The sequence below is a fragment of the Ananas comosus genome, unplaced genomic scaffold (genome assembly GCF_001540865.1).
Source record: "Ananas comosus cultivar F153 unplaced genomic scaffold, ASM154086v1, whole genome shotgun sequence".
Lineage (NCBI taxonomy): Eukaryota > Viridiplantae > Streptophyta > Magnoliopsida > Poales > Bromeliaceae > Ananas > Ananas comosus.
Genome location: NW_017891033.1, coordinates 248 through 11,363, shown reverse-complemented (window position 1 = coordinate 11,363; position 11,116 = coordinate 248). Strand labels below are relative to the sequence as shown.

Genomic DNA, 11,116 nt, shown 5'->3' with positions numbered 1-11,116 from the left:
TGTTGTATTGGCGCCAAATTTACAATCAGTCGCGATTGAATTTGATGTACATAGAGCGGATTTGATGGAGCAACATTTCGAACCCAAATATCCCTTAGCAATTTTCTGAAATTCTTGTGTTTGATTGCTGTTTAGTCCTATTTACGTTATTAAGAAAGCTTCAAAAGGGGGTCCTCATTTTGTTGCTTACATATAATATATATAGCAATTCTAAATGTTGGGTTAACTACGCCTTTTCACTTTGTTGTCTAACCTTTTTATTTTTCTTGCAATTAGGTGCCTAACCTTTAGTTTTTCTTTCAAGTTAGTCCCTACTGTCAAAAACATCGTAATTTTTAACAAAATTATCACGTGGTAAGGTTTGATCCAGACATGGGACTAATAGGACAAATATTGATTGGTATTGATGTGATAATAGACTTAGGCTACTATACTATTAATAAATAGTATCAAGCGTTTGGTGCTATTAAATTTTCGATCATTGGATGAAGTGATGTGTGTTTAGAATGATAGTGGTCCTCTAGGGTTGAATGGGTAGTTGGTTGAATAGTATGATGTAATTGGTGAAGATGGTCAAAGGAGTAGATTTAACGTGAAAAATTTGATAGCATCAAGCGCTTCGTTCTATCAATAGTACAGTAACAGGACTCGTAATAATTTGTGATAAAGTTAATATTATTTTTAATGGTGGAACTTACCTGACGCGGAAATTTAAGGTTGGAGGCCTTAACTGCAAAAAAAAAGTTGGACCAAAAAAGTTCAGAAAAAGATTGGGGACTAATGTGCAATTAAGTCTTTAAATATTTGTCTTTAGCTTGTCTTATTAGTTCATTCATCATTTTGGGTGAGTTTGGTATTGAAGTTCATCAGACACTGATAGAAAAAATAGAGTTGGGAAAAGAAAAATACGGATATGCTTTCATGATTTTCAATGGAACTGTAGTAAAAATATCATAACCGACTCCTTACAATATGCAAAATGTAGTCATATTTTTTTTATCGTACTCTCTTACCATACGTAATGCAATCTTTTTGGAATTCTAAATGAAGTCTTTATCTGTTATTGCAGCGGCAGTCCAGACAGTGAAGCGAATATGTAAATTCCATTAAAGAACTCATTACGTGTAGCACATTCAAACATTCGCTGGCATGCAAGTTTGATGAAAATTGGAGAGAAGTGGAAAAGGCTGGCCAGTAAAGGAAAGGGAAGACTGCCCTAAGAGTAGCCAGTCCTAATCTGCAGTTGAGTTAGAAGCATCCAGAAGATTCTGAAACTAGTTGGTAACTTGAAGCTATGGGCACTGGTGTCTTCACAGCCCCATTTCTACTTATTCCACCTCCTGAACCACCTATCACTATATCATCCTCTGACGAATCGATGTCCGCTCCCTACCGTCGGTCCCCGCCTTTGCATGTATCCATCGAACTTGTCCGCAAATCTACCGGTGGCCAAATTGAATTGAGCTCGTACACATTCTGATCCAGATCAACCATCAGAGAGCCGATCGGCCAATTCCAACTGTCGGTCCATCCGTAGAACTGATCAGCTATATATTTAGAACTAATTCCAAGATTCCTGCAGAATCAAACAAAGAGTGATATCATAGCTGATCATGTGGACGCAGCAATAGCCGAATCTGGCAACTTCTGCATTTCAGGATTTGCATTTAAGGGCCCAGGTCCAAATTATTTCTGAAAGACTATTGATGATAGGAGAGAATCATGGAAGGCCGATGAATGCGAGTGAAAGGATGTCAACAATGACAGATAAATTCAGAAATAATAGATTGAAGCACAACAAGAAAATCAATTCACGAAAAATGGATAATAATAGATTGAAGTGCACGAAATTCTTGCTAAATTACAAAAAGAATACAAATAATCTAACATACAACAAGAACAAATCCTTTCTGTCAAAGATTATTTTCACGATCACTCTTTTCTTATATACAAGCATCAAATGAGGAGAGTAAAGGAGGCCGTTTCATCAAAGGCCATCGCTACGAAGTGCTTCTCTCAAAAGCCAAAAAAGAATGAACTACAATTTTTAACAAGCACAACTCGGTAGCTATATGCCGCTGCTTTAGATTAGGCCCGAAACCCTTAGCGAGGAGAGAACGACGAAAACAATCCAAAGAATCATGAAATAGACCGACGTCACCCAAGCCCACACTCTCGGCCCGCCGAGCTCGGCCCCGAGGATCAATCGCCGAAGCACGAGAACTGCGATGCAGCCGGCTGACGTGGCGAAGAATACTAAAAGAGAGAAGCTGAGGCCGGCCGAATTCTGGATGTAAAGCGGTTCACGGTACGCAAAGAAGTTGTATGCTGTATTGATCAGCCATGGGATACCGATGCCGACGTAAATGTTCACTGAATTGCTGGGTGAAGGAATAAATATATGAGAATCCATTGCAGCAAACAAAATATCGGTTGAAAAGAACAAGTAACAAGTACAGCATACATAAAGAAAATTCTAAAATTTAGCAAAACTACCAATAGATAAGCTTTTATAATGGGTCATAAAACTTGCAAATTCACTCAAATGAGTATAATACATTGTTGTTAAAGTAGTCCTACAAAATGTCGCAAAAACCTGAATTTCATTGTTATGCTACTGTAGCCCCGGAATTTTGAAACTAACATCCTCCTCAGCAAGGAACTAGCACTTCACTCGTTGAGAGCCTCTACAAGGATGTAGTGTGGTTTTAAATTTTCTTTACTGGAAGAAGCTAGCAAAATGTGATTCTTTCATTAAAATATAAGTTTCGAACACCTCTGTCATCAAATAGAACAGCAATAATGCTTATCCAGAATATCACTTTCTTGTTTAGCATAGCCAGAGGGGCCTTACGCAAGAAAGATGGGATAAGTATGCTCCTTGTTCCTGAAATATGATGAACCACCTTGTAGGCGGAATTCATTATCCTAAGAAAAGAAAATCTGATTGGCAAGCCTTAAATATCAAAACTTAAACTAATTCTGTAATCAAAAGAAACTTCCAAGTTATCCTGTGTAACTTGTCCCTACATCCATAGGATCTCTTAAAGAGATTCCTCTACTGTACTCGCATTTATTCCCATGCAAGTCGTCATGCCTTTACTATAAATACAGATTTTATAAGTATCACAGTGTAATTATGTAGGAAACTAGATAAAACATACAAATCTCCATATTCTTTTCATTTTCCAGAAGGTCAGAAAGTAATTATTACTATAGAACTCAACCATGGGAAGAGTCTAACCTGCAAGTGATATTAGCAATAGCAGAATCTGCAGTTACTTGACGCTCAGCAGCAATCTTGCTTGCAACTAAATCAGGCCATGAGGTTCCCCCGGCCAGTGCTGTAAATGCTATAACATAGGGATTTATTCCTGCACAAAATCATCAATAATTCACATTTAAGCAAAACCACACAGTTCAGCTAAGATATGAGAAAGATTAAAAAATCCAGTAAATTACAGCGCAGGCCCTCTATCATTGTAGTTTGTCTCAGTTTTTGGCCCCGACCTTCAACTGCTACAATTAGGCCCCTGACATTTGCTTTCCTGCAATGTTATCCTTTCTATTATATTCCTTGCTTAGATTCGATCGAAATGTCCAGTGATTGGCATTTAGTTTAAGGTTTTAAGGATACTCCTAATTTAGGGTAATAATTTAGATGGAAGCATAAAACTGTGAGAAAAATTGGAAGATTGGAGGCCCAACTTTAACAATTGGAAGGCCAGGAACCAAACTGAAACCACACAAAAGGAATTGACCCTTGGTGCAATAAATCCAACAAAATCCTGATTGGCAAAGATGAGCACCTGTGACACAGCTTATTTGATCTGTAAGCTTGGTGACCACATAAGCTATCCCGCTTATGAAAATCAGAGAACAGATAAAAGCAATCCACCCGTGGAAAATTTGATAGGGAGGCACAAAAGCAAATAGCAGTCTCCAAGGTGCGAGGATTAGCTGCCAAATTATTCCAGCCACTCGTAAGCAGGCACCATCCATCCTTGATTTGGAGCTCTCCAACTGAAGCCATGAATATCTAATCTGATAAATGCAATCTATACTATATAAAAAGCCTAGTTATAAAAAGAAACTATTGGGTTTAGACTTTTATAATAAAGTTTTATAAATGCCGTGCATAAAAAATAGTTATACACCCAGTGTATAAGACAATTTCTTCCTCACTATTGAGGTGCTCACTATTGTTTTAATTTATTTACATCGTTATAATGGTATAAGACAAGTTCATTTATTTTAATTTCTTCTCTTATTTCTACATAACCCATACAATTAATATTTAAAAGCAGTATTATTTTTACTATTCCTCAATTTTTATAATGTGTCAAAATTGTCCGCAACGAAGTGCAGGTTCTATACTGGTATGCATTATAAGTGTTCATGCATTCTACTAGTTCTACACTACTATGAAGCCATTCCACGAGTCATTGGTTCTTGGTTTCGGTAACAATTACTATCATTTATGGTTGGACATAGCAACAGGTAGAAAAGAACTATAATTTATTTCCAAATAGAAAAGGAATATAATGGCATGTTGATTAGGTAATAATTAACCTTCGTATAATGACAAAGTATATCTATATGCAGTGGAAAACTACATCTGTTAGGACTCAGCAAAGTTACATGTGAATACTAGAAAAGACACTACTAGAAATGACAATATAGTCAGCTCATCATCCAACAATATAAGGTCATTAAGATCTATTTCCAAACAATTGGAACGTTCTTTTGGTATTTGTGTAAACCATACTCTTGAAACCTTTTGAACTTGCCTTATGCAGATTAGATCGACGTAGGACACAGCTACCAGGATACACAACTTAATTGGAATGTTCTGAAAGTCCAGCTTTAGATTAATTATGATAAATGTACTATTTGTATTTGCACATTTTACTCTGAGGCTTACACATGGTTCTTTTTAGGTGAATAAAAGAAGACCCCGTCATTTAGGTCAGATATATAGATAAGTGTACACGTCACAAATGATGTTGCTTTATATTATCAAACAACGGGGACCACAATTTACCACAGAATTTCTTTTATGGGCAAATATGGAATACATCAATTACCTTTACTGCATCTTCAAATTGTTTCCTCCATAGGGAAAGCACATTCAGATCATCTTCAACAGTTTTATTCTTGCTAGACAACAATATGGAAGACTCTTCCATATCATCATCCGGGACATTTTTGTAGAGACGACCTGTAAAACATTTTCTTGTGAAACAAACTACTAGGTATTAAGATTATGATACTGCATGTATACACCAAGCCTTTACAAAAGCACAGCAATACTTAGGAAGGAAAAAACAAGAGTAAATGAATGGTGAACTTCGTTACTATGACTGTTTATGAGACAAACTTTTCCATTGTCATAGGAACCCCATTCATACAGTACAGCAGTTCTTTTTTGTTCGGGTAGGTTCAAGTTCTATACAGGAGGAAATGAACAGTGCTTCTTTTGTATACATAATTGTGGCAAATATTATGACTATCTGGTTGAATTAATAAAATTTTCTAATTAAAACAAATATCCAGAGATAATTCATCAGGGTTTTTAGTGCAATAGTCTCCCTTTAAAATTTTATTTTAAAAATAAACCTGTTAAATTTTTATTTATAAATATAATTTTATAAAAGCGGTGAATGATTTACCGCTTTTAAAAGCGGTGAACCATTCACCGCTTTCTTTCTTTTTCTCACTTTTTTTTATAATTCTACGGTGGTAAAAGCGGTGAACCATTCACCGCTTTTATTATTTTTCTACTCCTAAATAGAAGTTATGAATGCGGTGAATGATTCACAGCATTTAAAGGTCTATTTTTATAATTATTTTTTTAAGAAAATTATTTTTACAATTATAAAAATCGATAGGATTAGTTATAAAAAAAATTCTAATTCATCAGTATTTTAATATGTCAAACAATCAGAGATATTTCCATTGGACGAGTTTCCTCTACAACGAATGTCTTAAGTAGGCAGGTGATCCAAATATCAACAACTTGGATCATGTGAAGCAAATGGATCCAATGATTTATCTTCTATGCTTAGACCTAAATCATATCAATCAGGTGAAGAACATTTATAAAATATTTATCCTATAAAAAGAAAATATTTCTATCTTGTGTCAATCAAAAATTCTAAAACTATTGAATATAAATTAGAAACACCGTTCAGAGCAAAAGGTCCTGAGTTCGTCCCGCCAAGTTCCTTGCTTTATTTTATTTCGTTCGATTTAATTCAGTTTCGTGTCTTGGGACTACAAAAGCTCTCGAGCCCAATTGCGAGGGAGAGTGTTGAATATACATATTAAAAACACCGATCGCTAGTATCTTAAACTTTTGGAGAAAAACGGATGTTTCATATAATTTAACAAAAACAATTTGCTGAAAAATGAGTACGTAATCATTGTGAAGGAGTGCTTACTACCTTCTTCATGGATAGAAAATACATCAACAACATTTTTCTCCTGTTCATCGCTTGCCTCAAATGTCTGAGAAGTTTCATTATAATCATTGCCATGACCAAAGGGTGTACTACTCTCTGGGACCCACTCTTCTGGCCTGTCACCTTTTGCCCTAATTACAGCAAAGGATGCAATGATTAAACACTTTAAAGGCCAGGATTATAACACTCGTAGTAAGAGAGATGTCAAATCAAAATACGGTATAATATACAAGATCAGTAGACCAAGCATACAGTGGAATAGACAGATAAGGCCAACGCTTATCTTGAGCATATGCATGAAGTAGAAGCAAGCCAAATTGCAAAACAGTAAGCAAGGCTTCCCAGAGGGTGACCACCTTGGGCGTCCACACCTACATATTAGTAAAACCATTTGCATCTATCAATTTGATTTTCATGAGAGCAAATTGCATGAGCATCTGAGCTAAGTTGATTGAGTGGCGCCTTAACAGTCACCATATGCAACGATGTTAGATCATAATCATTTGTTTAGTACTTGAGATGATGCATTCCTTTGTCATTCTTTCACAATTGAGCAAAATGCGTGAGTGTCCATATGAACATTTTGCAGTTACCTCCAAAATAATGTACAGCCATATGTAAGCCCAAAATGACCAAAACAGCTCAACTAGCCAAACACCTAGGTCAGATATCTTTTTTAAAGTACCAGCTTTTGGGACTACCACACAGACAGCATGGATCGGAAATAGGTCAAATGCAGCAGAACCAACAAGTGTTCCTGGACCCAAGCCTGCAGATCAAGAAATATAGCATGAGAATTTATAAATGATGAATACCAAGGCCACGTAAATATTAACAACTAAAGTAATTGAGAACATGTAAAGCAATGAAAATCAATCTTAACAAACATATATATATATATATATAGAGAGAGAGAGAGAGAGAGAGAGAGAGTTGAACTGGAATGCTATTAGTAGCAAACGAGCTCCGTTGCTACCCATTTGTTTTTTATGGTGGAGCCTTCAAATTGACGATCGGCACTATTGAACATGATCTATCTTGAAGCATCTAGAAACCAAATTTCATACTTTTCCAATATTGTTCTCTTGTCCATCAAGTGGACACAAAATGAATGGATGAAAATAAATATCCTGTAAAAATTGATGATAGGAGTCTTGTAATCAAGATCAAGAGTATAGATCTTGTTTTAAATAGTTTAAAGAACTTTCTAACCAAAATTCAATTGATTTGAATATCTTTACGCCGTTAAATGAGAAAACGTCTCATATTGACCATTAAAATTATAAATTTTAAAACCCTTTGATCATTAGGCCAAAGATGTCGAAAAGATTAGAAATTTAGTTTCTAGATACTTCAAGTGTATAAGATCATGTTCAACGATGTCGATTGTCAATTTAGAGGCTGCATCATCGAAAACAAATGGATGGCAACGGAGCCCATTTGCTACTGATAGCATTCTAGCTCAACTCTCTCTGTATATATATGTATGTATATATATATAGTAAAGAATTGAGTTATATATAGTAAAGAATTGAGTACCGTGGCATGGAATCGTGCCAAAAATTTGCCGGTACAGTACGGCACAGTATGTGTCGGGCCAGGCAGGTGTGTGCCTATCACAAAAAATACATGTGTACCAACGTATAATGGGATGAAATATTTATTTTTCTAGCGACAAAATATTCTAATTGCTTATTATGTATCTTTATTAAATCTTTTGAACTTTACTGAGAAATTACTTGCTAATTTAAAGAATAGGAAGTTTTGAACTGTGTTAGCAGCACAGGGGCTATATCATGCTGATATCTTTTTGGCACGATACGGCACGGTAGATATGACCCGTGCCGATAGGCACTTAAATCCTTGATAGAGAGAGAGAGAGAGAGAGAGAGAGAGAGAGACAAAAAACATAGGGGCACATCACTCATCCTGCATGTTACCAGCAAGATTAGGAATGTTTAGTAGCTCGAGTCTTTCTAGAAGAAACAAGCCAGCTCTTTAGATGCTTTGTACTTAAAAATTAAGCATACTAGTGCAATTTCATGCATTGCTTGTGCAATCAAGTTTTAAAGAATGTGATCAGCTTCTTTTGCATCTATTGCTACATACATACTTCTCAAAATGATGAATCAAATTATAGTACTAGAATAAACAAAAAAGGTCCCTCCGAAAGGGGTTGAGTAGGGATAAGGATTAATGAGCGCCTGTTAATATGCAACTCCTACAACATTTGGAAACATATCAAGTCAATTGCTATTTGTAACATTAAAAAACCCTACCTCCAGCAGTCAAGTTACCAAGGTTCCGAATCGCATCAATTGTTGCCAAAGAGATCTGTGGAAAGCTCGTTCCAAAAGCCAGCAGAGTAATGTCAGCTATGGTGTAGTTCCAAACTTTCTCATATTTAACCACCTTAGTATTTGTGCATGGAACAGTATTCACTATCTTCCGTGCATGTTTGACAATATTCTCCATCGATCGAAAAAAACGAGCAGTTATAGCTGATAAGCCAAAGAAACAGTAGGCAAGGGCAAGAAGATATAAAAATGCTCGGAATCCATTTGATAGGAAAGTTTCACCATAGAGAAGAAAGTAACTTCCACATTTTTCCTCTGACAAGATATTAGTGGCTTCTAAATTAACCCCTGCCATGTAGTTATTTTTGGCTCTGTCTGCTTCAAGTTTCCATTTACTTCAAAATTACACCTCTGATATAGCTTACTAAACCTGCTATCACAAAAAGTCACTTCAATAAAACTATGACTTGAAGGAATGTGCTTATGTCTCACAATGTATTAACCAAAAGAGAGGTAAGCCATCTAAAAATAGAAATCTATTAACTAGTGACCGGTAGCCTAGGAAACAGAAAGTGATTGTTGCAAAAAAGAAACGGATAACAAGACGCAAAATGCATGTTTCAATTATTTATATTAAGAAAATTTTCACTCTATTCTATGAGCATGTGTCTGTGTGGATGTGCGCTTATTAACAGATGGTGCTAGAACTATAATTTGACAATTGAGTTGTCTAAATAAGATTTTGCTCACAAACAGAATATTCAAGTCAAAGACCGAAGGACAAAACGACTGCCGGAAGCTAGAAAGTCATTTAGACCGCCATGTATCTACATTGAAGGTCCAATAGTTTAGAATATTTGTTAGTATTCACAAACAGAAAAAAAAAAAAAAAGCTATTTCCAAAAAGCATGTTACAGATACATCAGGATAATTTCATAAACGCATATAAATGAAACTGACAATTTTTAAGTGTCAAACAATAAAAAAGCAACCTAAATTCACCTCTAGGAATATTCTAGCAATTAAAAGTGGATGGACTGCGCCGTGATATATTATGGCACTATAAAGATACGGTCAATCTATTTAAGTCGATCTATAAAGATATTTTAGATCTTACGGTTAGAATGTATCTGGACACGTCCTTGATGGACGAACGTGATTTAACATACTTAGATTAAGTTATATATAAATATATAACATACGGGAGTCCCGGTCTAACTCTAATCGAATTGTCTGTGACGACTCCATCTCCGGAGATAAGGGAATTAGACTCGAAACGTCCCGTCTTCTTGCAGATCACGAACGAGAACGAACCACGAGCAAGGATCGCCGCTTACAAATCGGGTACAGAAATCGTAATCATGGCAGAAGGTACGATCTAGTTTCTTATAAAGTTTCTAACATGTGGTATCAGAGTAGAATCTTTTGCCGGATTTTCATTTCTTTCCGAATTTCGTTTGGTTTTATTTTCATTAAAGAAAAATAAATAAATAAATTTATTGATTGATTTGCGTTAACAGTAACGTCGGCCGATCTCAATCGAGACCGGCGTACGGAGAAACGGCGTCAGCGGTCCCACCGTGTTGAGCATGGCCCATTAGGGGCCGCAATATACAACCTCCTTAGAGGTGTACATAGAATCTTAATTAATTAGCATAAGGCGCATAGGCTAATTAATTAAGATGCTCCATGTTCGTGCAACCCCTATGGATGAGAGCCGTACAAGGTGGCCCCTCAAGACTTGCCCTTGTTTGTGGTCTAAAAAAAAAAAAAAAAAAAAAAAATAAGGCTTAAGCCGCAAACAAATTCAAGGATCATATTCATTATATGGGTATCTTGCATCCATTTACATTTTAAATATTTTTTTCTTGTATACAGACTTTAAAGACTATTTTTATTTGAGTAAACACTTATTTTGGCTTTTGCACATATGCGCATAAAGTTATCTTTTGTACATTAAAATATTATTGTGCACTAAAGTGGGACTCTGAGTTGAACTTATAATAAGTTCATACGGTTGTAACTCATAAAGTTATTTGATTAAGGAATTCGTGTTTTTGATACATGGAAGGAAGTGTTAATATTTTGGGGCATAACCGGTGTGATCAAAGTATTGTGATTTCTTAGTCGAGTGGGAGATTTTGACTGTATAACTTAGTTGGTACCTAATAAAGTTTTGTATCCCCTATACGGTAATGAATATATTTTTAGGCCAAGTGGGAGAATGTTGGATGTGCCCCACTGATATATTTAAGGCGATTCATAAAAATACAGTCAATCTATTTAAGTTCACCTATAAAGATACGGTAGATCTTACGGTTATGATGTATCTGGACATGTCCTTGATGGCGGACG

At 35.8% G+C, this 11,116-nt stretch overlaps 1 protein-coding gene across 2 annotated transcripts; it reads right to left on the bottom strand.

Moving 5' to 3' along the window:
* Positions 1-1,810: 1,810 nt before the first annotated feature.
* Positions 1,811-9,378, bottom strand: LOC109704566 (magnesium/proton exchanger 1-like). Of its 2 annotated transcripts, none has more exons than XM_020225313.1 (8): positions 8,744-9,378; positions 7,058-7,233; positions 6,717-6,835; positions 6,447-6,595; positions 5,088-5,221; positions 3,810-4,044; positions 3,245-3,374; positions 1,811-2,381 (listed from the first exon to the last, which is right to left on the bottom strand). In XM_020225313.1, exons 1-8 carry the CDS (start codon positions 9,114-9,116, stop codon positions 2,084-2,086), a joined length of 1,614 nt encoding a protein of 537 aa, XP_020080902.1. In that variant the 5' UTR covers positions 9,117-9,378; the 3' UTR covers positions 1,811-2,083. The 2 variants fall into 2 exon arrangements, with proteins under 2 accessions (XP_020080902.1, XP_020080903.1); XM_020225314.1 differs by having other exon boundaries at positions 3,810-4,023; positions 8,744-9,367.
* Between the last annotated feature and the right edge of the window lie 1,738 nt (positions 9,379-11,116).